The sequence below is a fragment of the Oryctolagus cuniculus genome, chromosome 12 (assembly GCF_964237555.1).
Source record: "Oryctolagus cuniculus chromosome 12, mOryCun1.1, whole genome shotgun sequence".
Classification (NCBI taxonomy): Eukaryota; Metazoa; Chordata; class Mammalia; order Lagomorpha; family Leporidae; genus Oryctolagus; species Oryctolagus cuniculus.
In genome coordinates this window covers 99,115,891-99,143,134 of record NC_091443.1, presented here as the reverse complement: position 1 = coordinate 99,143,134, position 27,244 = coordinate 99,115,891, and the positions used below count along the sequence as shown (strand labels likewise).

General features: G+C 68.9%; 1 protein-coding gene across 20 annotated transcripts in view; it reads right to left on the bottom strand.

Moving 5' to 3' along the window:
• LOC103346732 (uncharacterized) overlaps positions 1 to 27,244 on the bottom strand; it is a 94,900-nt gene that overhangs the window by 12,225 nt on the left and 55,431 nt on the right. For 16 of the 20 annotated variants that reach the window (XM_070054507.1, XM_070054505.1, XM_070054506.1 and 13 more), the window contains 25 exons: positions 26,465 to 26,519; positions 25,477 to 25,658; positions 24,358 to 24,412; positions 23,370 to 23,551; positions 22,251 to 22,305; positions 21,263 to 21,444; positions 20,144 to 20,198; positions 19,156 to 19,337; positions 18,037 to 18,091; positions 17,026 to 17,207; positions 15,915 to 15,969; positions 14,933 to 15,114; positions 13,814 to 13,868; positions 12,826 to 13,007; positions 11,707 to 11,761; positions 10,719 to 10,900; positions 9,600 to 9,654; positions 8,612 to 8,793; positions 7,493 to 7,547; positions 6,505 to 6,686; positions 5,386 to 5,440; positions 4,398 to 4,579; positions 3,279 to 3,333; positions 2,291 to 2,472; positions 1,253 to 1,342 (listed from right to left, as the gene is read on the bottom strand). In XM_070054507.1, the coding sequence (XP_069910608.1) occupies positions 1,253 to 1,342; positions 2,291 to 2,472; positions 3,279 to 3,333; positions 4,398 to 4,579; positions 5,386 to 5,440; positions 6,505 to 6,686; positions 7,493 to 7,547; positions 8,612 to 8,793; positions 9,600 to 9,654; positions 10,719 to 10,900; positions 11,707 to 11,761; positions 12,826 to 13,007; positions 13,814 to 13,868; positions 14,933 to 15,114; positions 15,915 to 15,969; positions 17,026 to 17,207; positions 18,037 to 18,091; positions 19,156 to 19,337; positions 20,144 to 20,198; positions 21,263 to 21,444; positions 22,251 to 22,305; positions 23,370 to 23,551; positions 24,358 to 24,412; positions 25,477 to 25,658; positions 26,465 to 26,519 (2,934 nt within the window). Of the gene's footprint in view, positions 1 to 1,252; positions 1,343 to 1,727; positions 1,849 to 2,290; positions 2,473 to 3,278; positions 3,334 to 4,397; positions 4,580 to 5,385; positions 5,441 to 6,504; positions 6,687 to 7,492; positions 7,548 to 8,611; positions 8,794 to 9,599; positions 9,655 to 10,718; positions 10,901 to 11,706; positions 11,762 to 12,825; positions 13,008 to 13,813; positions 13,869 to 14,932; positions 15,115 to 15,914; positions 15,970 to 17,025; positions 17,208 to 18,036; positions 18,092 to 19,155; positions 19,338 to 20,143; positions 20,199 to 21,262; positions 21,445 to 22,250; positions 22,306 to 23,369; positions 23,552 to 24,357; positions 24,413 to 25,476; positions 25,659 to 26,464; positions 26,520 to 27,244 lie in introns of all 20 variants that reach the window. The other 4 variants (XM_070054515.1, XM_070054520.1, XR_011381005.1 and 1 more) reach the window with 3 other exon arrangements.

Below are 27,244 nucleotides of genomic sequence, written 5' to 3'. Positions count from 1 at the left end.
TGTGTCACACAGTGTCTGACTGGAATGCTACAGGTAAATTTACATGCATTGGGAGAGTGAGTGTCTGACTCAGGAATATCAAGGGAGGCAAAAAAAGGTAAGTTTTTTGTTTGTTTGTTTTTTGACAGGCAGAGTGGACAGTGAGAGAGAGAGACAAAGGTCTTCCTTTTCCATTGGTTCACCCCCCAATGGCCGTTGCGGCCAGCGTGCTGCGGCCAGTGCACCGCGCTGATCCGAAACCAGGAGCCAGGTGCTTCTCCTGGTTTCCCATGCAGATGCAGGGCCCAAGCACTTGGGCCATCCTCTACTGCACTCCCGGGCCACAGCAAGAGAGCTGGACAGTAAGAGGAGCAACCGGGATAGAATCTGGCACTCTGACTGGGACTAGAACCTGGTGTGCTGGTGCCACAGCAGAGGATTAGCCTATTGAGCCACGGCGCCATCCAGTTTTTTTGTTTTTTAAAGATTTATTTATTTATTTATTTATTTATTTTTTGAAATGCAGAGTTAGAGAGAGAGAGAGCGGCCATTAGTTGAAGTTGAAGCAGCTGGGACACAAACTGATACCCAATGGGATGCCAGTGTTGCAGGTGGTGGCTTAACCTGTTTTACCACAATAAGGACCACAAAAGGATAAACCATAAAGACACCAGCTAGTCTACCTTCCTGGGAGCCAGGGGATCCCACTCTCTTGGTTTCTCTGTGTTTTGGCAGGATATCACGTACACTTACTCTGTCCTGGGTGTGTGCAAACCCTTAGACTACCTTAAGAACCCCCCACCCGCCCATGTCACAACCACCAGTAGCTTCAGTGGCCTCCGGGAGGCAAGGCTGAAATCCAGTCCTCTCCCATCCGGTGTTCAGGTGCCGGTGACACACCATTTTGTGTGTGTGTACTGCCACTGAACAGAGCCATCAAGTCTATAGAGCCTCTGGCCCACTGGGACTTCTGGAGCCACCCAGAAACCTTCTACATCAGCAGGCCCTCTCAGGCCGAAGGTTTAAATACAGAGCCTGGTGGTGGGTGGTGGAACACTGACGATTGGGTAAGCTTTCTAGAGGACTCATGAACTTACTCATCCACGTGGTTTACTTCAGGGATTTCTAGGAGCCAGAGGTGGATGAGGACACCTGGGACCATGGCCAGAAGGGAGTGCCAATCAGGGCATGAATCTCAGGGGAGACAGCAATTGGCACATATGTCCTTTGCTCCTACACCACAGTCCAGACAGGTACCTCACTGGTGCCTCACCGGTGGGAGGCCCAGAGGCCAGTGTGATGTTGCTCCACCTGCCTTGGGTATCATGACCTGAGAGCACAGTCAAGTGGAGCCAGGCAAGACCTAAGAATCAAGGAATCAACCAAGTGAGAGACACCAACGCATGAATGTCACACAGGAGAGGCCTTGGGCCTCACAACTCCACAACTCTCAATGGAGGAGGTGCTTAGGATGACATGACATGAAATGAACTCATGGTGGAGATCTCAGGGGATACAGGTATAACTCAAAGTCCAGGGGCTGAACCAACCAGCAGACCCGCACTGACCACAGAGATACTCCAGATGCTACAAGCTGGGGACTCACACCATTGAGCACGGTGCCTTGCTTCAGCCCATCACATTCTGCCATACTGATTCAGGACAAGCGGCAGCAGGGTGGACACATGGCTATGAACTAGAGAGACACTGTGAGGCTCAAAGGAGCACCTTTCCATGGGAGTACTCACCATCATGGCCAAAGCCTCAGGAACATGCGAGAGCTGGGAGCTGCGGATTTCAAGGGGTGTCTCCAGGTTGTGTAGGAAGCAGGTGGAAGGCTGCTGTAGTGCACCCTGCGTCCTAGCCAACCTGAAGCACGCAGGCTTGCAGGCAGCTGCCCTGGAAGAGCCTACTTGGCAGGCTGTGTCTCAGGGCCAAACATTGTGTCCCAACTCAGGGGGCCGGCCCAAGCCAGAAACCAAAGTGAACATGGATATGGCAACGAAGTGCCCCGAGGGACCTGGCAGGCTGCGTCTCAGGCAGGGCCAAACAGTGTGACCCACACCCCAGAGGCAGGCCCGACCCGGACACCGCAGTGAACGTGGATATGCTTCACACCCACCACCCATGGGGTCTCACAAGACCCGGGCCCTGTGTGCCGGCCCCCCCGCTCCACCCGCCCCCGCCCCGCTTCAGGCGGCCCTGTGCCCCGGGACTCAGCCTCGCGGCTGGCTCCGCGAAGGAAGACTGGCGCTGTCCAGGGATGAGCCCCAGTGGCTCAGCGGGGACACCCTGCCCCGGGAGGACTCACCGAACATGTCTATGGTCTGGAAGATGTGGCATTCCTCCCGCCGGAGGCCCCAGGCACTGTCACAGACCTGGAGGTAAGCCACGGCCACGTGCCCGGCCGCAGGACACGGCCAACGGGGTCCCGCGATGGCTGCACGTGGGACAGGGAACTGCCCCAGCCGGGGCAGCTCGAGTTCGGGCCCGCTGGGGTGGGAAGGAAAACCACAGCAGGGTCACCAACGCGGCAGGTGGTCGAGCCCCGGGCCCTGCCTGCCGGCCCAGGGAAGCCAGTGCCTGCGTGGCTATGGGCACGTGGGCCCCAGAGGCGGTCCTCGTCCCCCGCCACAGGCCAGCTCTCAGCTCTGCAGGGGTTGCTGGAGAGAGCCGCGGACTGAGCCGCAGGCACGGCCGGGCCGGGGCCGGGCAGACAATGGACTCGGACCCCAGAGCTCTGACCCCGCCCAAAGCACTCCAGGACCCTCGCAGGAGCTCTGCGGCACGCATCGACTGCCCAGGCCGCACCTGGCACCACCAATGCACCTGGCTTGTCGAGGTGGCACAGCCCTCTGGCCACCGTCAGAACCCCTCCCCCACCACAGTCTGCCTCCGCAGCCTCTGTGGAGTGGCCCAGGATTCCCCGAGGACCCGTCCCCGTGCCGCCCAGCGAAGGCTGAGTGATGTGGTTGGGTCGTGACTGCGGGCCAGGCTCCGGTCAGCCTCCGCGTGGAAAGCGGGACAGCCACCCGGACTGCAGGACGTCCTACGGGGCCACTGGGTCCGCACGGATCCCGGGACGGCCTCCCCAGGGGTGGGGGCAGGCCACAGCCCCCTCCGTGTCACTCGCACGCTTGGAGGCCATGCTGCCACCGGGCCCATAGACACACGGGGCCGAGGGGGGCAGTGGGTGTGCGGGCACCACGCGGCCCAGCCCTGGGCCTCCCGGGATAGCGGGGAAGTCTGCCCGGGATCCCAGCCCCGGGGCGGGGCCTTCACGGGGTCGGGAGACCTACCTGGGCAGGGCAGGACCTAGGGAAGGCCGCTCCCGATCCAGAGCCGTCGGGCCGACTGCGAATCGAATGAGACAGGGAAGGCCCCACTGAGGACTAGGCTTACCCACGCACAGGCCAGGACGTCCACACCCCCTAAAGGACGGTCCGTCGTCTGGGTGGCTCGAGGCTTGCCGGGAGGCAGGGCGCTGAGTCTCCAGGCACTGGCCTGGACTGGCGCCCGCCTGCCATGGGGGCTCTGGACCGCCCTTCAACCGCCCCACCTCTCCTGGCAGGGCCCTAAGGAAGCCTTCACACGCACCGGACCCCAGCTCAGTGTCCCGGGGCGCCCATCTCCGCCCTGGGCTGCAGACAGCAGAAATCTAACCCCGACCCACACAATTCCAAGGGCAGCGTAGGCGGCACAGCGGACTCTCCCTGCCCGCTCTGCCAGTCGCTGGGCGGGGGACACCCAACACCCACAGGACCCCTGGGTCTCTCAACTGCCGGGCTTCCCAGACAGAATGCTGTGGTCGCTGGGAGAGGCGTCGAGGCCGGCGACTCAGGCCTCCCCCCGGCACACGGAACACCCAGGGCACGCAGAGCGTTCCAGAGCGCTCTGGCGCGCGGCGCTCCGCCAGCTGATGCGAAAGCCAGGGACCACTTGTCTGCTTGCCACAGCTGGGAGCTGCGGCTTTCAGGGGCTGTCTGCGGGTTGGGAAGGAAGCAGGCTGAAGGCTGCTGGCGTGGCCCCCTCTTCCTAGCCAGCCTGAAGCGCGCAGGCTTGCGGGCGCTGGCGCTGGCCCTGCCCTGGAATAGCCTCCGGGGCCGCAACCACGTGCCCCGCGGGACCTGGCAGGCTGCGTGTCAGGCAGGGCCAAACAGTGTGACCCACACCCCAGAGGCAGGCCCGACCCGGACACCGCAGTGAACGTGGATATGCTTCACACCCACCACCCATGGGGTCTCACAAGACCCGGGCCCTGTGTGCCGGCCCCCCCGCTCCACCCGCCCCCGCCCCGCTTCAGGCGGCCCTGTGCCCCGGGACTCAGCCTCGCGGCTGGCTCCGCGAAGGAAGACTGGCGCTGTCCAGGGATGAGCCCCAGTGGCTCAGCGGGGACACCCTGCCCCGGGAGGACTCACCGAACATGTCTATGGTCTGGAAGATGTGGCATTCCTCCCGCCGGAGGCCCCAGGCACTGTCACAGACCTGGAGGTAAGCCACGGCCACGTGCCCGGCCGCAGGACACGGCCAACGGGGTCCCGCGATGGCTGCACGTGGGACAGGGAACTGCCCCAGCCGGGGCAGCTCGAGTTCGGGCCCGCTGGGGTGGGAAGGAAAACCACAGCAGGGTCACCAACGCGGCAGGTGGTCGAGCCCCGGGCCCTGCCTGCCGGCCCAGGGAAGCCAGTGCCTGCGTGGCTATGGGCACGTGGGCCCCAGAGGCGGTCCTCGTCCCCCGCCACAGGCCAGCTCTCAGCTCTGCAGGGGTTGCTGGAGAGAGCCGCGGACTGAGCCGCAGGCACGGCCGGGCCGGGGCCGGGCAGACAATGGACTCGGACCCCAGAGCTCTGACCCCGCCCAAAGCACTCCAGGACCCTCGCAGGAGCTCTGCGGCACGCATCGACTGCCCAGGCCGCACCTGGCACCACCAATGCACCTGGCTTGTCGAGGTGGCACAGCCCTCTGGCCACCGTCAGAACCCCTCCCCCACCACAGTCTGCCTCCGCAGCCTCTGTGGAGTGGCCCAGGATTCCCCGAGGACCCGTCCCCGTGCCGCCCAGCGAAGGCTGAGTGATGTGGTTGGGTCGTGACTGCGGGCCAGGCTCCGGTCAGCCTCCGCGTGGAAAGCGGGACAGCCACCCGGACTGCAGGACGTCCTACGGGGCCACTGGGTCCGCACGGATCCCGGGACGGCCTCCCCAGGGGTGGGGGCAGGCCACAGCCCCCTCCGTGTCACTCGCACGCTTGGAGGCCATGCTGCCACCGGGCCCATAGACACACGGGGCCGAGGGGGGCAGTGGGTGTGCGGGCACCACGCGGCCCAGCCCTGGGCCTCCCGGGATAGCGGGGAAGTCTGCCCGGGATCCCAGCCCCGGGGCGGGGCCTTCACGGGGTCGGGAGACCTACCTGGGCAGGGCAGGACCTAGGGAAGGCCGCTCCCGATCCAGAGCCGTCGGGCCGACTGCGAATCGAATGAGACAGGGAAGGCCCCACTGAGGACTAGGCTTACCCACGCACAGGCCAGGACGTCCACACCCCCTAAAGGACGGTCCGTCGTCTGGGTGGCTCGAGGCTTGCCGGGAGGCAGGGCGCTGAGTCTCCAGGCACTGGCCTGGACTGGCGCCCGCCTGCCATGGGGGCTCTGGACCGCCCTTCAACCGCCCCACCTCTCCTGGCAGGGCCCTAAGGAAGCCTTCACACGCACCGGACCCCAGCTCAGTGTCCCGGGGCGCCCATCTCCGCCCTGGGCTGCAGACAGCAGAAATCTAACCCCGACCCACACAATTCCAAGGGCAGCGTAGGCGGCACAGCGGACTCTCCCTGCCCGCTCTGCCAGTCGCTGGGCGGGGGACACCCAACACCCACAGGACCCCTGGGTCTCTCAACTGCCGGGCTTCCCAGACAGAATGCTGTGGTCGCTGGGAGAGGCGTCGAGGCCGGCGACTCAGGCCTCCCCCCGGCACACGGAACACCCAGGGCACGCAGAGCGTTCCAGAGCGCTCTGGCGCGCGGCGCTCCGCCAGCTGATGCGAAAGCCAGGGACCACTTGTCTGCTTGCCACAGCTGGGAGCTGCGGCTTTCAGGGGCTGTCTGCGGGTTGGGAAGGAAGCAGGCTGAAGGCTGCTGGCGTGGCCCCCTCTTCCTAGCCAGCCTGAAGCGCGCAGGCTTGCGGGCGCTGGCGCTGGCCCTGCCCTGGAATAGCCTCCGGGGCCGCAACCACGTGCCCCGCGGGACCTGGCAGGCTGCGTGTCAGGCAGGGCCAAACAGTGTGACCCACACCCCAGAGGCAGGCCCGACCCGGACACCGCAGTGAACGTGGATATGCTTCACACCCACCACCCATGGGGTCTCACAAGACCCGGGCCCTGTGTGCCGGCCCCCCCGCTCCACCCGCCCCCGCCCCGCTTCAGGCGGCCCTGTGCCCCGGGACTCAGCCTCGCGGCTGGCTCCGCGAAGGAAGACTGGCGCTGTCCAGGGATGAGCCCCAGTGGCTCAGCGGGGACACCCTGCCCCGGGAGGACTCACCGAACATGTCTATGGTCTGGAAGATGTGGCATTCCTCCCGCCGGAGGCCCCAGGCACTGTCACAGACCTGGAAGTAAGCCACGGCCACGTGCCCGGCCGCAGGACACGGCCAACGGGGTCCCGCGATGGCTGCACGTGGGACAGGGAACTGCCCCAGCCGGGGCAGCTCGAGTTCGGGCCCGCTGGGGTGGGAAGGAAAACCACAGCAGGGTCACCAACGCGGCAGGTGGTCGAGCCCCGGGCCCTGCCTGCCGGCCCAGGGAAGCCAGTGCCTGCGTGGCTATGGGCACGTGGGCCCCAGAGGCGGTCCTCGTCCCCCGCCACAGGCCAGCTCTCAGCTCTGCAGGGGTTGCTGGAGAGAGCCGCGGACTGAGCCGCAGGCACGGCCGGGCCGGGGCCGGGCAGACAATGGACTCGGACCCCAGAGCTCTGACCCCGCCCAAAGCACTCCAGGACCCTCGCAGGAGCTCTGCGGCACGCATCGACTGCCCAGGCCGCACCTGGCACCACCAATGCACCTGGCTTGTCGAGGTGGCACAGCCCTCTGGCCACCGTCAGAACCCCTCCCCCACCACAGTCTGCCTCCGCAGCCTCTGTGGAGTGGCCCAGGATTCCCCGAGGACCCGTCCCCGTGCCGCCCAGCGAAGGCTGAGTGATGTGGTTGGGTCGTGACTGCGGGCCAGGCTCCGGTCAGCCTCCGCGTGGAAAGCGGGACAGGCACCCGGACTGCAGGACGTCCTACGGGGCCACTGGGTCCGCACGGATCCCGGGACGGCCTCCCCAGGGGTGGGGGCAGGCCACAGCCCTCTCCGTGTCACTCGCACGCTTGGAGGCCATGCTGCCACCGGGCCCATAGACACACGGGGCCGAGGGGGGCAGTGGGTGTGCGGGCACCACGCGGCCCAGCCCTGGGCCTCCCGGGATAGCGGGGAAGTCTGCCCGGGATCCCAGCCCCGGGGCGGGGCCTTCACGGGGTCGGGAGACCTACCTGGGCAGGGCAGGACCTAGGGAAGGCCGCTCCCGATCCAGAGCCGTCGGGCCGACTGCGAATCGAATGAGACAGGGAAGGCCCCACTGAGGACTAGGCTTACCCACGCACAGGCCAGGACGTCCACACCCCCTAAAGGACGGTCCGTCGTCTGGGTGGCTCGAGGCTTGCCGGGAGGCAGGGCGCTGAGTCTCCAGGCACTGGCCTGGACTGGCGCCCGCCTGCCATGGGGGCTCTGGACCGCCCTTCAACCGCCCCACCTCACGTGGCAGGGCCCTAAGGAAGCCTTCACACGCACCGGACCCCAGCTCAGTGTCCCGGGGCGCCCATCTCCGCCCTGGGCTGCAGACAGCAGAAATCTAACCCCGACCCACACAATTCCAAGGGCAGCGTAGGCGGCACAGCGGACTCTCCCTGCCCGCTCTGCCAGTCGCTGGGCGGGGGACACCCAACACCCACAGGACCCCTGGGTCTCTCAACTGCCGGGCTTCCCAGACAGAATGCTGTGGTCGCTGGGAGAGGCGTCGAGGCCGGCGACTCAGGCCTCCCCCCGGCACACGGAACACCCAGGGCACGCAGAGCGTTCCAGAGCGCTCTGGCGCGCGGCGCTCCGCCAGCTGATGCGAAAGCCAGGGACCACTTGTCTGCTTGCCACAGCTGGGAGCTGCGGCTTTCAGGGGCTGTCTGCGGGTTGGGAAGGAAGCAGGCTGAAGGCTGCTGGCGTGGCCCCCTCTTCCTAGCCAGCCTGAAGCGCGCAGGCTTGCGGGCGCTGGCGCTGGCCCTGCCCTGGAATAGCCTCCGGGGCCGCAACCACGTGCCCCGCGGGACCTGGCAGGCTGCGTGTCAGGCAGGGCCAAACAGTGTGACCCACACCCCAGAGGCAGGCCCGACCCGGACACCGCAGTGAACGTGGATATGCTTCACACCCACCACCCATGGGGTCTCACAAGACCCGGGCCCTGTGTGCCGGCCCCCCCGCTCCACCCGCCCCCGCCCCGCTTCAGGCGGCCCTGTGCCCCGGGACTCAGCCTCGCGGCTGGCTCCGCGAAGGAAGACTGGCGCTGTCCAGGGATGAGCCCCAGTGGCTCAGCGGGGACACCCTGCCCCGGGAGGACTCACCGAACATGTCTATGGTCTGGAAGATGTGGCATTCCTCCCGCCGGAGGCCCCAGGCACTGTCACAGACCTGGAAGTAAGCCACGGCCACGTGCCCGGCCGCAGGACACGGCCAACGGGGTCCCGCGATGGCTGCACGTGGGACAGGGAACTGCCCCAGCCGGGGCAGCTCGAGTTCGGGCCCGCTGGGGTGGGAAGGAAAACCACAGCAGGGTCACCAACGCGGCAGGTGGTCGAGCCCCGGGCCCTGCCTGCCGGCCCAGGGAAGCCAGTGCCTGCGTGGCTATGGGCACGTGGGCCCCAGAGGCGGTCCTCGTCCCCCGCCACAGGCCAGCTCTCAGCTCTGCAGGGGTTGCTGGAGAGAGCCGCGGACTGAGCCGCAGGCACGGCCGGGCCGGGGCCGGGCAGACAATGGACTCGGACCCCAGAGCTCTGACCCCGCCCAAAGCACTCCAGGACCCTCGCAGGAGCTCTGCGGCACGCATCGACTGCCCAGGCCGCACCTGGCACCACCAATGCACCTGGCTTGTCGAGGTGGCACAGCCCTCTGGCCACCGTCAGAACCCCTCCCCCACCACAGTCTGCCTCCGCAGCCTCTGTGGAGTGGCCCAGGATTCCCCGAGGACCCGTCCCCGTGCCGCCCAGCGAAGGCTGAGTGATGTGGTTGGGTCGTGACTGCGGGCCAGGCTCCGGTCAGCCTCCGCGTGGAAAGCGGGACAGGCACCCGGACTGCAGGACGTCCTACGGGGCCACTGGGTGCGCAGGGATCCCGGGACGGCCTCCCCAGGGGTGGGGGCAGGCCACAGCCCTCTCCGTGTCACTCGCACGCTTGGAGGCCATGCTGCCACCGGGCCCATAGACACACGGGGCCGAGGGGGGCAGTGGGTGTGCGGGCACCACGCGGCCCAGCCCTGGGCCTCCCGGGATAGCGGGGAAGTCTGCCCGGGATCCCAGCCCCGGGGCGGGGCCTTCACGGGGTCGGGAGACCTACCTGGGCAGGGCAGGACCTAGGGAAGGCCGCTCCCGATCCAGAGCCGTCGGGCCGACTGCGAATCGAATGAGACAGGGAAGGCCCCACTGAGGACTAGGCTTACCCACGCACAGGCCAGGACGTCCACACCCCCTAAAGGACGGTCCGTCGTCTGGGTGGCTCGAGGCTTGCCGGGAGGCAGGGCGCTGAGTCTCCAGGCACTGGCCTGGACTGGCGCCCGCCTGCCATGGGGGCTCTGGACCGCCCTTCAACCGCCCCACCTCACGTGGCAGGGCCCTAAGGAAGCCTTCACACGCACCGGACCCCAGCTCAGTGTCCCGGGGCGCCCATCTCCGCCCTGGGCTGCAGACAGCAGAAATCTAACCCCGACCCACACAATTCCAAGGGCAGCGTAGGCGGCACAGCGGACTCTCCCTGCCCGCTCTGCCAGTCGCTGGGCGGGGGACACCCAACACCCACAGGACCCCTGGGTCTCTCAACTGCCGGGCTTCCCAGACAGAATGCTGTGGTCGCTGGGAGAGGCGTCGAGGCCGGCGACTCAGGCCTCCCCCCGGCACACGGAACACCCAGGGCACGCAGAGCGTTCCAGAGCGCTCTGGCGCGCGGCGCTCCGCCAGCTGATGCGAAAGCCAGGGACCACTTGTCTGCTTGCCACAGCTGGGAGCTGCGGCTTTCAGGGGCTGTCTGCGGGTTGGGAAGGAAGCAGGCTGAAGGCTGCTGGCGTGGCCCCCTCTTCCTAGCCAGCCTGAAGCGCGCAGGCTTGCGGGCGCTGGCGCTGGCCCTGCCCTGGAATAGCCTCCGGGGCCGCAACCACGTGCCCCGCGGGACCTGGCAGGCTGCGTGTCAGGCAGGGCCAAACAGTGTGACCCACACCCCAGAGGCAGGCCCGACCCGGACACCGCAGTGAACGTGGATATGCTTCACACCCACCACCCATGGGGTCTCACAAGACCCGGGCCCTGTGTGCCGGCCCCCCCGCTCCACCCGCCCCCGCCCCGCTTCAGGCGGCCCTGTGCCCCGGGACTCAGCCTCGCGGCTGGCTCCGCGAAGGAAGACTGGCGCTGTCCAGGGATGAGCCCCAGTGGCTCAGCGGGGACACCCTGCCCCGGGAGGACTCACCGAACATGTCTATGGTCTGGAAGATGTGGCATTCCTCCCGCCGGAGGCCCCAGGCACTGTCACAGACCTGGAAGTAAGCCACGGCCACGTGCCCGGCCGCAGGACACGGCCAACGGGGTCCCGCGATGGCTGCACGTGGGACAGGGAACTGCCCCAGCCGGGGCAGCTCGAGTTCGGGCCCGCTGGGGTGGGAAGGAAAACCACAGCAGGGTCACCAACGCGGCAGGTGGTCGAGCCCCGGGCCCTGCCTGCCGGCCCAGGGAAGCCAGTGCCTGCGTGGCTATGGGCACGTGGGCCCCAGAGGCGGTCCTCGTCCCCCGCCACAGGCCAGCTCTCAGCTCTGCAGGGGTTGCTGGAGAGAGCCGCGGACTGAGCCGCAGGCACGGCCGGGCCGGGGCCGGGCAGACAATGGACTCGGACCCCAGAGCTCTGACCCCGCCCAAAGCACTCCAGGACCCTCGCAGGAGCTCTGCGGCACGCATCGACTGCCCAGGCCGCACCTGGCACCACCAATGCACCTGGCTTGTCGAGGTGGCACAGCCCTCTGGCCACCGTCAGAACCCCTCCCCCACCACAGTCTGCCTCCGCAGCCTCTGTGGAGTGGCCCAGGATTCCCCGAGGACCCGTCCCCGTGCCGCCCAGCGAAGGCTGAGTGATGTGGTTGGGTCGTGACTGCGGGCCAGGCTCCGGTCAGCCTCCGCGTGGAAAGCGGGACAGGCACCCGGACTGCAGGACGTCCTACGGGGCCACTGGGTGCGCAGGGATCCCGGGACGGCCTCCCCAGGGGTGGGGGCAGGCCACAGCCCTCTCCGTGTCACTCGCACGCTTGGAGGCCATGCTGCCACCGGGCCCATAGACACACGGGGCCGAGGGGGGCAGTGGGTGTGCGGGCACCACGCGGCCCAGCCCTGGGCCTCCCGGGATAGCGGGGAAGTCTGCCCGGGATCCCAGCCCCGGGGCGGGGCCTTCACGGGGTCGGGAGACCTACCTGGGCAGGGCAGGACCTAGGGAAGGCCGCTCCCGATCCAGAGCCGTCGGGCCGACTGCGAATCGAATGAGACAGGGAAGGCCCCACTGAGGACTAGGCTTACCCACGCACAGGCCAGGACGTCCACACCCCCTAAAGGACGGTCCGTCGTCTGGGTGGCTCGAGGCTTGCCGGGAGGCAGGGCGCTGAGTCTCCAGGCACTGGCCTGGACTGGCGCCCGCCTGCCATGGGGGCTCTGGACCGCCCTTCAACCGCCCCACCTCTCCTGGCAGGGCCCTAAGGAAGCCTTCACACGCACCGGACCCCAGCTCAGTGTCCCGGGGCGCCCATCTCCGCCCTGGGCTGCAGACAGCAGAAATCTAACCCCGACCCACACAATTCCAAGGGCAGCGTAGGCGGCACAGCGGACTCTCCCTGCCCGCTCTGCCAGTCGCTGGGCGGGGGACACCCAACACCCACAGGACCCCTGGGTCTCTCAACTGCCGGGCTTCCCAGACAGAATGCTGTGGTCGCTGGGAGAGGCGTCGAGGCCGGCGACTCAGGCCTCCCCCCGGCACACGGAACACCCAGGGCACGCAGAGCGTTCCAGAGCGCTCTGGCGCGCGGCGCTCCGCCAGCTGATGCGAAAGCCAGGGACCACTTGTCTGCTTGCCACAGCTGGGAGCTGCGGCTTTCAGGGGCTGTCTGCGGGTTGGGAAGGAAGCAGGCTGAAGGCTGCTGGCGTGGCCCCCTCTTCCTAGCCAGCCTGAAGCGCGCAGGCTTGCGGGCGCTGGCGCTGGCCCTGCCCTGGAATAGCCTCCGGGGCCGCAACCACGTGCCCCGCGGGACCTGGCAGGCTGCGTGTCAGGCAGGGCCAAACAGTGTGACCCACACCCCAGAGGCAGGCCCGACCCGGACACCGCAGTGAACGTGGATATGCTTCACACCCACCACCCATGGGGTCTCACAAGACCCGGGCCCTGTGTGCCGGCCCCCCCGCTCCACCCGCCCCCGCCCCGCTTCAGGCGGCCCTGTGCCCCGGGACTCAGCCTCGCGGCTGGCTCCGCGAAGGAAGACTGGCGCTGTCCAGGGATGAGCCCCAGTGGCTCAGCGGGGACACCCTGCCCCGGGAGGACTCACCGAACATGTCTATGGTCTGGAAGATGTGGCATTCCTCCCGCCGGAGGCCCCAGGCACTGTCACAGACCTGGAGGTAAGCCACGGCCACGTGCCCGGCCGCAGGACACGGCCAACGGGGTCCCGCGATGGCTGCACGTGGGACAGGGAACTGCCCCAGCCGGGGCAGCTCGAGTTCGGGCCCGCTGGGGTGGGAAGGAAAACCACAGCAGGGTCACCAACGCGGCAGGTGGTCGAGCCCCGGGCCCTGCCTGCCGGCCCAGGGAAGCCAGTGCCTGCGTGGCTATGGGCACGTGGGCCCCAGAGGCGGTCCTCGTCCCCCGCCACAGGCCAGCTCTCAGTTCTGCAGGGGTTGCTGGAGAGAGCCGCGGACTGAGCCGCAGGCACGGCCGGGCCGGGGCCGGGCAGACAATGGACTCGGACCCCAGAGCTCTGACCCCGCCCAAAGCACTCCAGGACCCTCGCAGGAGCTCTGCGGCACGCATCGACTGCCCAGGCCGCACCTGGCACCACCAATGCACCTGGCTTGTCGAGGTGGCACAGCCCTCTGGCCACCGTCAGAACCCCTCCCCCACCACAGTCTGCCTCCGCAGCCTCTGTGGAGTGGCCCAGGATTCCCCGAGGACCCGTCCCCGTGCCGCCCAGCGAAGGCTGAGTGATGTGGTTGGGTCGTGACTGCGGGCCAGACTCCGGTCAGCCTCCGCGTGGAAAGCGGGACAGCCACCCGGACTGCAGGACGTCCTACGGGGCCACTGGGTCCGCACGGATCCCGGGACGGCCTCCCCAGGGGTGGGGGCAGGCCACAGCCCTCTCCGTGTCACTCGCACGCTTGGAGGCCATGCTGCCACCGGGCCCATAGACACACGGGGCCGAGGGGGGCAGTGGGTGTGCGGGCACCACGCGGCCCAGCCCTGGGCCTCCCGGGATAGCGGGGAAGTCTGCCCGGGATCCCAGCCCCGGGGCGGGGCCTTCACGGGGTCGGGAGACCTACCTGGGCAGGGCAGGACCTAGGGAAGGCCGCTCCCGATCCAGAGCCGTCGGGCCGACTGCGAATCGAATGAGACAGGGAAGGCCCCACTGAGGACTAGGCTTACCCACGCACAGGCCAGGACGTCCACACCCCCTAAAGGACGGTCCGTCGTCTGGGTGGCTCGAGGCTTGCCGGGAGGCAGGGCGCTGAGTCTCCAGGCACTGGCCTGGACTGGCGCCCGCCTGCCATGGGGGCTCTGGACCGCCCTTCAACCGCCCCACCTCTCCTGGCAGGGCCCTAAGGAAGCCTTCACACGCACCGGACCCCAGCTCAGTGTCCCGGGGCGCCCATCTCCGCCCTGGGCTGCAGACAGCAGAAATCTAACCCCGACCCACACAATTCCAAGGGCAGCGTAGGCGGCACAGCGGACTCTCCCTGCCCGCTCTGCCAGTCGCTGGGCGGGGGACACCCAACACCCACAGGACCCCTGGGTCTCTCAACTGCCGGGCTTCCCAGACAGAATGCTGTGGTCGCTGGGAGAGGCGTCGAGGCCGGCGACTCAGGCCTCCCCCCGGCACACGGAACACCCAGGGCACGCAGAGCGTTCCAGAGCGCTCTGGCGCGCGGCGCTCCGCCAGCTGATGCGAAAGCCAGGGACCACTTGTCTGCTTGCCACAGCTGGGAGCTGCGGCTTTCAGGGGCTGTCTGCGGGTTGGGAAGGAAGCAGGCTGAAGGCTGCTGGCGTGGCCCCCTCTTCCTAGCCAGCCTGAAGCGCGCAGGCTTGCGGGCGCTGGCGCTGGCCCTGCCCTGGAATAGCCTCCGGGGCCGCAACCACGTGCCCCGCGGGACCTGGCAGGCTGCGTGTCAGGCAGGGCCAAACAGTGTGACCCACACCCCAGAGGCAGGCCCGACCCGGACACCGCAGTGAACGTGGATATGCTTCACACCCACCACCCATGGGGTCTCACAAGACCCGGGCCCTGTGTGCCGGCCCCCCCGCTCCACCCGCCCCCGCCCCGCTTCAGGCGGCCCTGTGCCCCGGGACTCAGCCTCGCGGCTGGCTCCGCGAAGGAAGACTGGCGCTGTCCAGGGACGAGCCCCAGTGGCTCAGCGGGGACACCGTGCCCCGGGAGGACTCACCGAACATGTCTATGGTCTGGAAGATGTGGCATTCCTCCCGCCGGAGGCCCCAGGCACTGTCACAGACCTGGAGGTAAGCCACGGCCACGTGCCCGGCCGCAGGACACGGCCAACGGGGTCCCGCGATGGCTGCACGTGGGACAGGGAACTGCCCCAGCCGGGGCAGCTCGAGTTCGGGCCCGCTGGGGTGGGAAGGAAAACCACAGCAGGGTCACCAACGCGGCAGGTGGTCGACCCCCGGGCCCTGCCTGCCGGCCCAGGGAAGCCAGTGCGTGCGTGGCTATGGGCACGTGGGCCCCAGAGGCGGTCCTCGTCCCCCGCCACAGGCCAGCTCTCAGCTCTGCAGGGGTTGCTGGAGAGAGCCGCGGACTGAGCCGCAGGCACGGCCGGGCCGGGGCCGGGCAGACAATGGACTCGGACCCCAGAGCTCTGACCCCGCCCAAAGCACTCCAGGACCCTCGCAGGAGCTCTGGCGGCACGCATCGACTGCCCAGGCCGCACCTGGCACCACCAATGCACCTGGCTTGTCGAGGTGGGACAGCCCTCGGGCCACCGTCAGAACCCCTCCCCCACCACAGTCTGCCTCCGCAGCCTCTGTGGAGTGGCCCAGGATTCCCCGAGGACCCGTCCGTCCCCGTGCCGCCCACCGAAGGCTGAGTGATGTGGTTGTGTCGTGCCTGCGGGCCAGCCTCCGCGTGGAAAGCGGGACAGCCACCCGGACCGCAGGACGTCCTACGGGGCCACTGGGTGCGCAGGGATCCCGGGACGGCCTCCCCAGGGGTGGGGGCAGGCCACAGCCCCCTCCGTGTCACTCGCACGCTTGGAGGCCGTGCTGCCACCGGGCCCATAGACACACGGGGCCGAGGGGGGCAGTGGGTGTGCGGGCACCACGCGGCCCAGCCCTGGGCCTCCCGGGATAGCGGGGAAGTCTGCCCGGGATCCCAGCCCCGGGGCGGGGCCTTCACGGGGTCGGGAGACCTACCTGGGCAGGGCAGGACCTAGGGAAGGCCGCTCCCGATCCAGAGCCGTCGGGCCGACTGCGAATCGAATGAGACAGGGAAGGCCCCACTGAGGACTAGGCTTACCCACGCACAGGCCAGGACGTCCACACCCCCTAAAGGACGGCCCGTCGTCTTGGTGGCTCGAGGCTTGCCTGGAGGCAGGGCGCTGAGTCTCCAGGCACTGGCCTGGACTGGCGCCCGCCTGCCATGGGGGCTCTGGACCACCCTTCAACCGCCCCACCTCACGGGGCAGGGCCCTAAGGAAGCCTTCACACGCACCGGACCCCAGCTCAGTGTCCTGGGGCGCCCATCTCCGCCCTGGGCTGCCGACAGCAGAAATCTAACCCCGACCCACACAATTCCAAGGGCAGCGTAGGCGGGACAGCGGACTCTCCCTGCCCGCCCTGCCAGTCGCTGGGCGGGGGACACCCAACACCCACAGGACCCCTGGGTCTCTCAACTGCCGGGCTTCCCAGAATGCCGTGGTCGCTGGGAGAGGCGTCGAGGCCGGCGACTCAGGCCTCCCCCCGGCACACGGAACACCCAGGGCACGCAGAGCTGTGGTTCCAGAGCGCTCTGGCGCTCGGCGCTCCGCCAGCTGATGCGAAAGCCAGGGACCACTTGTCTGCTTGCCACAGCTGGGAGCTGTGGCTTTCAGGGGCTGTCTGCGGGTTGGCAAGGAAGCAGGCTGAAGGCTGCTGGCGTGGCCCCCTCTTCCTAGGCAGCCTGTGAAGCGCGCAGGCTTGCGGGCGCTGGCCCTGCCCTGGAATAGCCTCTGGGACCGCAACCACGTGCCCCGCGGGACCTGGCAGGCTGCGTGTCAGGCAGGGCCAAACAGTGTGACCCACACCCCAGAGGCAGGCCCGACCCGGACACCGCAGTGAACGTGGATATGCTTCACACCCACCACCCATGGGGTCTCACAAGACCTGGGCCCTGTGTGCCGGCCCCCCCCTCCACCCGCCCCCCCGCTTCAGGCGGCCCTGTGCCCCGGGACTCAGCCTCGCGGCTGGCTCCGCGAAGGAAGACTGGCGCTGTCCAGGGACGAGCCCCAGTGGCTCAGCGGGGACACCGTGCCCCGGGAGGACTCACCGAACATGTCTATGGTCTGGAAGATGTGGCATTCCTCCCGCCGTAGGCCCCAGGCGCTGTCACAGACCTGGAGGTAAGCCACGGCCACGTGCCCGGCCGCAGGACACGGCCAACGGGGTCCCGCGATGGCTGCACATGGGACAGGGAACTGCCCCAGCCGGGGCAGCTCGAGTTCGGGCCCGCTGGGGTGGGAAGGAAAACCACAGCAGGGTCACCAACGCGGCAGGTGGTCGAGCCCCGGGCCCTGCCTGCCGGCCCAGGGAAGCCAGTGCGTGCGTGGCTATGGGCACGTGGGCCCCAGAGGCGGTCCTCGTCCCCCGCCACAGGCCAGCTCTCAGCTCTGCAGGGGTTGCTGGAGACAGCCGCGGACTGAGCCGCAGACACGGCCGGGCCGGGCCGGGCCCGGGCCCGGGGCCGGGGCAAGGCAGACAATGGACTCGGACCCCAGAGCTCTGACCCCGCCCAAAGCACTCCAGGACCCTCGCAGGAGCTCTGCGGCACGCATCGACTGCCCAGGCCGCACCTGGCACCACCAATGCACCTGGCTTGTCGAGGTGGCACAGCCCTCTGGCCACCGTCAGAACCCCTCCCCCACCACAGTCTGCCTCCGCAGCCTCTGTGGAGTGGCCCAGGATTCCCCGAGGACCCGTCCCCGTGCCGCCCAGCGAAGGCTGAGTGATGTGGTTGGGTCGTGACTGCGGGCCAGACTCCGGTCAGCCTCCGCGTGGAAAGCGGGACAGCCACCCGGACTGCAGGACGTCCTACGGGGCCACTGGGTCCGCACGGATCCCGGGACGGCCTCCCCAGGGGTGGGGGCAGGCCACAGCCCTCTCCGTGTCACTCGCACGCTTGGAGGCCATGCTGCCACCGGGCCCATAGACACACGGGGCCGAGGGGGGCAGTGGGTGTGCGGGCACCACGCGGCCCAGCCCTGGGCCTCCCGGGATAGCGGGGAAGTCTGCCCGGGATCCCAGCCCCGGGGCGGGGCCTTCACGGGGTCGGGAGACCTACCTGGGCAGGGCAGGACCTAGGGAAGGCCGCTCCCGATCCAGAGCCGTCGGGCCGACTGCGAATCGAATGAGACAGGGAAGGCCCCACTGAGGACTAGGCTTACCCACGCACAGGCCAGGACGTCCACACCCCCTAAAGGACGGTCCGTCGTCTGGGTGGCTCGAGGCTTGCCGGGAGGCAGGGCGCTGAGTCTCCAGGCACTGGCCTGGACTGGCGCCCGCCTGCCATGGGGGCTCTGGACCGCCCTTCAACCGCCCCACCTCTCCTGGCAGGGCCCTAAGGAAGCCTTCACACGCACCGGACCCCAGCTCAGTGTCCCGGGGCGCCCATCTCCGCCCTGGGCTGCAGACAGCAGAAATCTAACCCCGACCCACACAATTCCAAGGGCAGCGTAGGCGGCACAGCGGACTCTCCCTGCCCGCTCTGCCAGTCGCTGGGCGGGGGACACCCAACACCCACAGGACCCCTGGGTCTCTCAACTGCCGGGCTTCCCAGACAGAATGCTGTGGTCGCTGGGAGAGGCGTCGAGGCCGGCGACTCAGGCCTCCCCCCGGCACACGGAACACCCAGGGCACGCAGAGCGTTCCAGAGCGCTCTGGCGCGCGGCGCTCCGCCAGCTGATGCGAAAGCCAGGGACCACTTGTCTGCTTGCCACAGCTGGGAGCTGCGGCTTTCAGGGGCTGTCTGCGGGTTGGGAAGGAAGCAGGCTGAAGGCTGCTGGCGTGGCCCCCTCTTCCTAGCCAGCCTGAAGCGCGCAGGCTTGCGGGCGCTGGCGCTGGCCCTGCCCTGGAATAGCCTCTGGGGCCGCAACCACGTGCCCCGCGGGACCTGGCAGGCTGCGTGTCAGGCAGGGCCAAACAGTGTGACCCACACCCCAGAGGCAGGCCCGACCCGGACACCGCAGTGAACGTGGATATGCTTCACACCCACCACCCATGGGGTCTCACAAGACCCGGGCCCTGTGTGCCGGCCCCCCCGCTCCACCCGCCCCCGCCCCGCTTCAGGCGGCCCTGTGCCCCGGGACTCAGCCTCGCGGCTGGCTCCGCGAAGGAAGACTGGCGCTGTCCAGGGATGAGCCCCAGTGGCTCAGCGGGGACACCCTGCCCCGGGAGGACTCACCGAACATGTCTATGGTCTGGAAGATGTGGCATTCCTCCCGCCGGAGGCCCCAGGCACTGTCACAGACCTGGAGGTAAGCCACGGCCACGTGCCCGGCCGCAGGACACGGCCAACGGGGTCCCGCGATGGCTGCACGTGGGACAGGGAACTGCCCCAGCCGGGGCAGCTCGAGTTCGGGCCCGCTGGGGTGGGAAGGAAAACCACAGCAGGGTCACCAACGCGGCAGGTGGTCGAGCCCCGGGCCCTGCCTGCCGGCCCAGGGAAGCCAGTGCGTGCGTGGCTATGGGCACGTGGGCCCCAGAGGCGGTCCTCGTCCCCCGCCACAGGCCAGCTCTCAGCTCTGAAGGGGTTGCTGGAGAGAGCCGCGGACTGAGCCGCAGGCACGGCCGGGCCGGGGCCGGGCAGACAATGGACTCGGACCCCAGAGCTCTGACCCCGCCCAAAGCACTCCAGGACCCTCGCAGGAGCTCTGCGGCACGCATCGACTGCCCAGGCCGCACCTGGCACCACCAATGCACCTGGCTTGTCGAGGTGGCACAGCCCTCTGGCCACCGTCAGAACCCCTCCCCCACCACAGTCTGCCTCCGCAGCCTCTGTGGAGTGGCCCAGGATTCCCCGAGGACCCGTCCCCGTGCCGCCCAGCGAAGGCTGAGTGATGTGGTTGGGTCGTGACTGCGGGCCAGGCTCCGGTCAGCCTCCGCGTGGAAAGCGGGACAGGCACCCGGACTGCAGGACGTCCTACGGGGCCACTGGGTCCGCACGGATCCCGGGACGGCCTCCCCAGGGGTGGGGGCAGGCCACAGCCCTCTCCGTGTCACTCGCACGCTTGGAGGCCATGCTGCCACCGGGCCCATAGACACACGGGGCCGAGGGGGGCAGTGGGTGTGCGGGCACCACGCGGCCCAGCCCTGGGCCTCCCGGGATAGCGGGGAAGTCTGCCCGGGATCCCAGCCCCGGGGCGGGGCCTTCACGGGGTCGGGAGACCTACCTGGGCAGGGCAGGACCTAGGGAAGGCCGCTCCCGATCCAGAGCCGTCGGGCCGACTGCGAATCGAATGAGACAGGGAAGGCCCCACTGAGGACTAGGCTTACCCACGCACAGGCCAGGACGTCCACACCCCCTAAAGGACGGTCCGTCGTCTGGGTGGCTCGAGGCTTGCCGGGAGGCAGGGCGCTGAGTCTCCAGGCACTGGCCTGGACTGGCGCCCGCCTGCCATGGGGGCTCTGGACCGCCCTTCAACCGCCCCACCTCTCCTGGCAGGGCCCTAAGGAAGCCTTCACACGCACCGGACCCCAGCTCAGTGTCCCGGGGCGCCCATCTCCGCCCTGGGCTGCAGACAGCAGAAATCTAACCCCGACCCACACAATTCCAAGGGCAGCGTAGGCGGCACAGCGGACTCTCCCTGCCCGCTCTGCCAGTCGCTGGGCGGGGGACACCCAACACCCACAGGACCCCTGGGTCTCTCAACTGCCGGGCTTCCCAGACAGAATGCTGTGGTCGCTGGGAGAGGCGTCGAGGCCGGCGACTCAGGCCTCCCCCCGGCACACGGAACACCCAGGGCACGCAGAGCGTTCCAGAGCGCTCTGGCGCGCGGCGCTCCGCCAGCTGATGCGAAAGCCAGGGACCACTTGTCTGCTTGCCACAGCTGGGAGCTGCGGCTTTCAGGGGCTGTCTGCGGGTTGGGAAGGAAGCAGGCTGAAGGCTGCTGGCGTGGCCCCCTCTTCCTAGCCAGCCTGAAGCGCGCAGGCTTGCGGGCGCTGGCGCTGGCCCTGCCCTGGAATAGCCTCCGGGGCCGCAACCACGTGCCCCGCGGGACCTGGCAGGCTGCGTGTCAGGCAGGGCCAAACAGTGTGACCCACACCCCAGAGGCAGGCCCGACCCGGACACCGCAGTGAACGTGGATATGCTTCACACCCACCACCCATGGGGTCTCACAAGACCCGGGCCCTGTGTGCCGGCCCCCCCGCTCCACCCGCCCCCGCCCCGCTTCAGGCGGCCCTGTGCCCCGGGACTCAGCCTCGCGGCTGGCTCCGCGAAGGAAGACTGGCGCTGTCCAGGGATGAGCCCCAGTGGCTCAGCGGGGACACCCTGCCCCGGGAGGACTCACCGAACATGTCTATGGTCTGGAAGATGTGGCATTCCTCCCGCCGGAGGCCCCAGGCACTGTCACAGACCTGGAGGTAAGCCACGGCCACGTGCCCGGCCGCAGGACACGGCCAACGGGGTCCCGCGATGGCTGCACGTGGGACAGGGAACTGCCCCAGCCGGGGCAGCTCGAGTTCGGGCCCGCTGGGGTGGGAAGGAAAACCACAGCAGGGTCACCAACGCGGCAGGTGGTCGAGCCCCGGGCCCTGCCTGCCGGCCCAGGGAAGCCAGTGCGTGCGTGGCTATGGGCACGTGGGCCCCAGAGGCGGTCCTCGTCCCCCGCCACAGGCCAGCTCTCAGCTCTGAAGGGGTTGCTGGAGAGAGCCGCGGACTGAGCCGCAGGCACGGCCGGGCCGGGGCCGGGCAGACAATGGACTCGGACCCCAGAGCTCTGACCCCGCCCAAAGCACTCCAGGACCCTCGCAGGAGCTCTGCGGCACGCATCGACTGCCCAGGCCGCACCTGGCACCACCAATGCACCTGGCTTGTCGAGGTGGCACAGCCCTCTGGCCACCGTCAGAACCCCTCCCCCACCACAGTCTGCCTCCGCAGCCTCTGTGGAGTGGCCCAGGATTCCCCGAGGACCCGTCCCCGTGCCGCCCAGCGAAGGCTGAGTGATGTGGTTGGGTCGTGACTGCGGGCCAGGCTCCGGTCAGCCTCCGCGTGGAAAGCGGGACAGGCACCCGGACTGCAGGACGTCCTACGGGGCCACTGGGTCCGCACGGATCCCGGGACGGCCTCCCCAGGGGTGGGGGCAGGCCACAGCCCTCTCCGTGTCACTCGCACGCTTGGAGGCCATGCTGCCACCGGGCCCATAGACACACGGGGCCGAGGGGGGCAGTGGGTGTGCGGGCACCACGCGGCCCAGCCCTGGGCCTCCCGGGATAGCGGGGAAGTCTGCCCGGGATCCCAGCCCCGGGGCGGGGCCTTCACGGGGTCGGGAGACCTACCTGGGCAGGGCAGGACCTAGGGAAGGCCGCTCCCGATCCAGAGCCGTCGGGCCGACTGCGAATCGAATGAGACAGGGAAGGCCCCACTGAGGACTAGGCTTACCCACGCACAGGCCAGGACGTCCACACCCCCTAAAGGACGGTCCGTCGTCTGGGTGGCTCGAGGCTTGCCGGGAGGCAGGGCGCTGAGTCTCCAGGCACTGGCCTGGACTGGCGCCCGCCTGCCATGGGGGCTCTGGACCGCCCTTCAACCGCCCCACCTCTCCTGGCAGGGCCCTAAGGAAGCCTTCACACGCACCGGACCCCAGCTCAGTGTCCCGGGGCGCCCATCTCCGCCCTGGGCTGCAGACAGCAGAAATCTAACCCCGACCCACACAATTCCAAGGGCAGCGTAGGCGGCACAGCGGACTCTCCCTGCCCGCTCTGCCAGTCGCTGGGCGGGGGACACCCAACACCCACAGGACCCCTGGGTCTCTCAACTGCCGGGCTTCCCAGACAGAATGCTGTGGTCGCTGGGAGAGGCGTCGAGGCCGGCGACTCAGGCCTCCCCCCGGCACACGGAACACCCAGGGCACGCAGAGCGTTCCAGAGCGCTCTGGCGCGCGGCGCTCCGCCAGCTGATGCGAAAGCCAGGGACCACTTGTCTGCTTGCCACAGCTGGGAGCTGCGGCTTTCAGGGGCTGTCTGCGGGTTGGGAAGGAAGCAGGCTGAAGGCTGCTGGCGTGGCCCCCTCTTCCTAGCCAGCCTGAAGCGCGCAGGCTTGCGGGCGCTGGCGCTGGCCCTGCCCTGGAATAGCCTCCGGGGCCGCAACCACGTGCCCCGCGGGATCTGGCAGGCTGCGTGTCAGGCAGGGCCAAACAGTGTGACCCACACCCCAGAGGCAGGCCCGACCCGGACACCGCAGTGAACGTGGATATGCTTCACACCCACCACCCATGGGGTCTCACAAGACCCGGGCCCTGTGTGCCGGCCCCCCCGCTCCACCCGCCCCCGCCCCGCTTCAGGCGGCCCTGTGCCCCGGGACTCAGCCTCGCGGCTGGCTCCGCGAAGGAAGACTGGCGCTGTCCAGGGATGAGCCCCAGTGGCTCAGCGGGGACACCCTGCCCCGGGAGGACTCACCGAACATGTCTATGGTCTGGAAGATGTGGCATTCCTCCCGCCGGAGGCCCCAGGCACTGTCACAGACCTGGAGGTAAGCCACGGCCACGTGCCCGGCCGCAGGACACGGCCAACGGGGTCCCGCGATGGCTGCACGTGGGACAGGGAACTGCCCCAGCCGGGGCAGCTCGAGTTCGGGCCCGCTGGGGTGGGAAGGAAAACCACAGCAGGGTCACCAACGCGGCAGGTGGTCGAGCCCCGGGCCCTGCCTGCCGGCCCAGGGAAGCCAGTGCGTGCGTGGCTATGGGCACGTGGGCCCCAGAGGCGGTCCTCGTCCCCCGCCACAGGCCAGCTCTCAGCTCTGAAGGGGTTGCTGGAGAGAGCCGCGGACTGAGCCGCAGGCACGGCCGGGCCGGGGCCGGGCAGACAATGGACTCGGACCCCAGAGCTCTGACCCCGCCCAAAGCACTCCAGGACCCTCGCAGGAGCTCTGCGGCACGCATCGACTGCCCAGGCCGCACCTGGCACCACCAATGCACCTGGCTTGTCGAGGTGGCACAGCCCTCTGGCCACCGTCAGAACCCCTCCCCCACCACAGTCTGCCTCCGCAGCCTCTGTGGAGTGGCCCAGGATTCCCCGAGGACCCGTCCCCGTGCCGCCCAGCGAAGGCTGAGTGATGTGGTTGGGTCGTGACTGCGGGCCAGGCTCCGGTCAGCCTCCGCGTGGAAAGCGGGACAGGCACCCGGACTGCAGGACGTCCTACGGGGCCACTGGGTCCGCACGGATCCCGGGACGGCCTCCCCAGGGGTGGGGGCAGGCCACAGCCCTCTCCGTGTCACTCGCACGCTTGGAGGCCATGCTGCCACCGGGCCCATAGACACACGGGGCCGAGGGGGGCAGTGGGTGTGCGGGCACCACGCGGCCCAGCCCTGGGCCTCCCGGGATAGCGGGGAAGTCTGCCCGGGATCCCAGCCCCGGGGCGGGGCCTTCACGGGGTCGGGAGACCTACCTGGGCAGGGCAGGACCTAGGGAAGGCCGCTCCCGATCCAGAGCCGTCGGGCCGACTGCGAATCGAATGAGACAGGGAAGGCCCCACTGAGGACTAGGCTTACCCACGCACAGGCCAGGACGTCCACACCCCCTAAAGGACGGTCCGTCGTCTGGGTGGCTCGAGGCTTGCCGGGAGGCAGGGCGCTGAGTCTCCAGGCACTGGCCTGGACTGGCGCCCGCCTGCCATGGGGGCTCTGGACCGCCCTTCAACCGCCCCACCTCTCCTGGCAGGGCCCTAAGGAAGCCTTCACACGCACCGGACCCCAGCTCAGTGTCCCGGGGCGCCCATCTCCGCCCTGGGCTGCAGACAGCAGAAATCTAACCCCGACCCACACAATTCCAAGGGCAGCGTAGGCGGCACAGCGGACTCTCCCTGCCCGCTCTGCCAGTCGCTGGGCGGGGGACACCCAACACCCACAGGACCCCTGGGTCTCTCAACTGCCGGGCTTCCCAGACAGAATGCTGTGGTCGCTGGGAGAGGCGTCGAGGCCGGCGACTCAGGCCTCCCCCCGGCACACGGAACACCCAGGGCACGCAGAGCGTTCCAGAGCGCTCTGGCGCGCGGCGCTCCGCCAGCTGATGCGAAAGCCAGGGACCACTTGTCTGCTTGCCACAGCTGGGAGCTGCGGCTTTCAGGGGCTGTCTGCGGGTTGGGAAGGAAGCAGGCTGAAGGCTGCTGGCGTGGCCCCCTCTTCCTAGCCAGCCTGAAGCGCGCAGGCTTGCGGGCGCTGGCGCTGGCCCTGCCCTGGAATAGCCTCCGGGGCCGCAACCACGTGCCCCGCGGGACCTGGCAGGCTGCGTGTCAGGCAGGGCCAAACAGTGTGACCCACACCCCAGAGGCAGGCCCGACCCGGACACCGCAGTGAACGTGGATATGCTTCACACCCACCACCCATGGGGTCTCACAAGACCCGGGCCCTGTGTGCCGGCCCCCCCGCTCCACCCGCCCCCGCCCCGCTTCAGGCGGCCCTGTGCCCCGGGACTCAGCCTCGCGGCTGGCTCCGCGAAGGAAGACTGGCGCTGTCCAGGGACGAGCCCCAGTGGCTCAGCGGGGACACCCTGCCCCGGGAGGACTCACCGAACATGTCTATGGTCTGGAAGATGTGGCATTCCTCCCGCCGGAGGCCCCAGGCACTGTCACAGACCTGGAAGTAAGCCACGGCCACGTGCCCGGCCGCAGGACACGGCCAACGGGGTCCCGCGATGGCTGCACGTGGGACAGGGAACTGCCCCAGCCGGGGCAGCTCGAGTTCGGGCCCGCTGGGGTGGGAAGGAAAACCACAGCAGGGTCACCAACGCGGCAGGTGGTCGAGCCCCGGGCCCTGCCTGCCGGCCCAGGGAAGCCAGTGCCTGCGTGGCTATGGGCACGTGGGCCCCAGAGGCGGTCCTCGTCCCCCGCCACAGGCCAGCTCTCAGCTCTGAAGGGGTTGCTGGAGAGAGCCGCGGACTGAGCCGCAGGCACGGCCGGGCCGGGGCCGGGCAGACAATGGACTCGGACCCCAGAGCTCTGACCCCGCCCAAAGCACTCCAGGACCCTCGCAGGAGCTCTGCGGCACGCATCGACTGCCCAGGCCGCACCTGGCACCACCAATGCACCTGGCTTGTCGAGGTGGCACAGCCCTCTGGCCACCGTCAGAACCCCTCCCCCACCACAGTCTGCCTCCGCAGCCTCTGTGGAGTGGCCCAGGATTCCCCGAGGACCCGTCCCCGTGCCGCCCAGCGAAGGCTGAGTGATGTGGTTGGGTCGTGACTGCGGGCCAGACTCCGGTCAGCCTCCGCGTGGAAAGCGGGACAGCCACCCGGACTGCAGGACGTCCTACGGGGCCACTGGGTCCGCACGGATCCCGGGACGGCCTCCCCAGGGGTGGGGGCAGGCCACAGCCCTCTCCGTGTCACTCGCACGCTTGGAGGCCATGCTGCCACCGGGCCCATAGACACACGGGGCCGAGGGGGGCAGTGGGTGTGCGGGCACCACGCGGCCCAGCCCTGGGCCTCCCGGGATAGCGGGGAAGTCTGCCCGGGATCCCAGCCCCGGGGCGGGGCCTTCACGGGGTCGGGAGACCTACCTGGGCAGGGCAGGACCTAGGGAAGGCCGCTCCCGATCCAGAGCCGTCGGGCCGACTGCGAATCGAATGAGACAGGGAAGGCCCCACTGAGGACTAGGCTTACCCACGCACAGGCCAGGACGTCCACACCCCCTAAAGGACGGTCCGTCGTCTGGGTGGCTCGAGGCTTGCCGGGAGGCAGGGCGCTGAGTCTCCAGGCACTGGCCTGGACTGGCGCCCGCCTGCCATGGGGGCTCTGGACCGCCCTTCAACCGCCCCACCTCACGTGGCAGGGCCCTAAGGAAGCCTTCACACGCACCGGACCCCAGCTCAGTGTCCCGGGGCGCCCATCTCCGCCCTGGGCTGCAGACAGCAGAAATCTAACCCCGACCCACACAATTCCAAGGGCAGCGTAGGCGGCACAGCGGACTCTCCCTGCCCGCTCTGCCAGTCGCTGGGCGGGGGACACCCAACACCCACAGGACCCCTGGGTCTCTCAACTGCCGGGCTTCCCAGACAGAATGCTGTGGTCGCTGGGAGAGGCGTCGAGGCCGGCGACTCAGGCCTCCCCCCGGCACACGGAACACCCAGGGCACGCAGAGCGTTCCAGAGCGCTCTGGCGCGCGGCGCTCCGCCAGCTGATGCGAAAGCCAGGGACCACTTGTCTGCTTGCCACAGCTGGGAGCTGCGGCTTTCAGGGGCTGTCTGCGGGTTGGGAAGGAAGCAGGCTGAAGGCTGCTGGCGTGGCCCCCTCTTCCTAGCCAGCCTGAAGCGCGCAGGCTTGCGGGCGCTGGCGCTGGC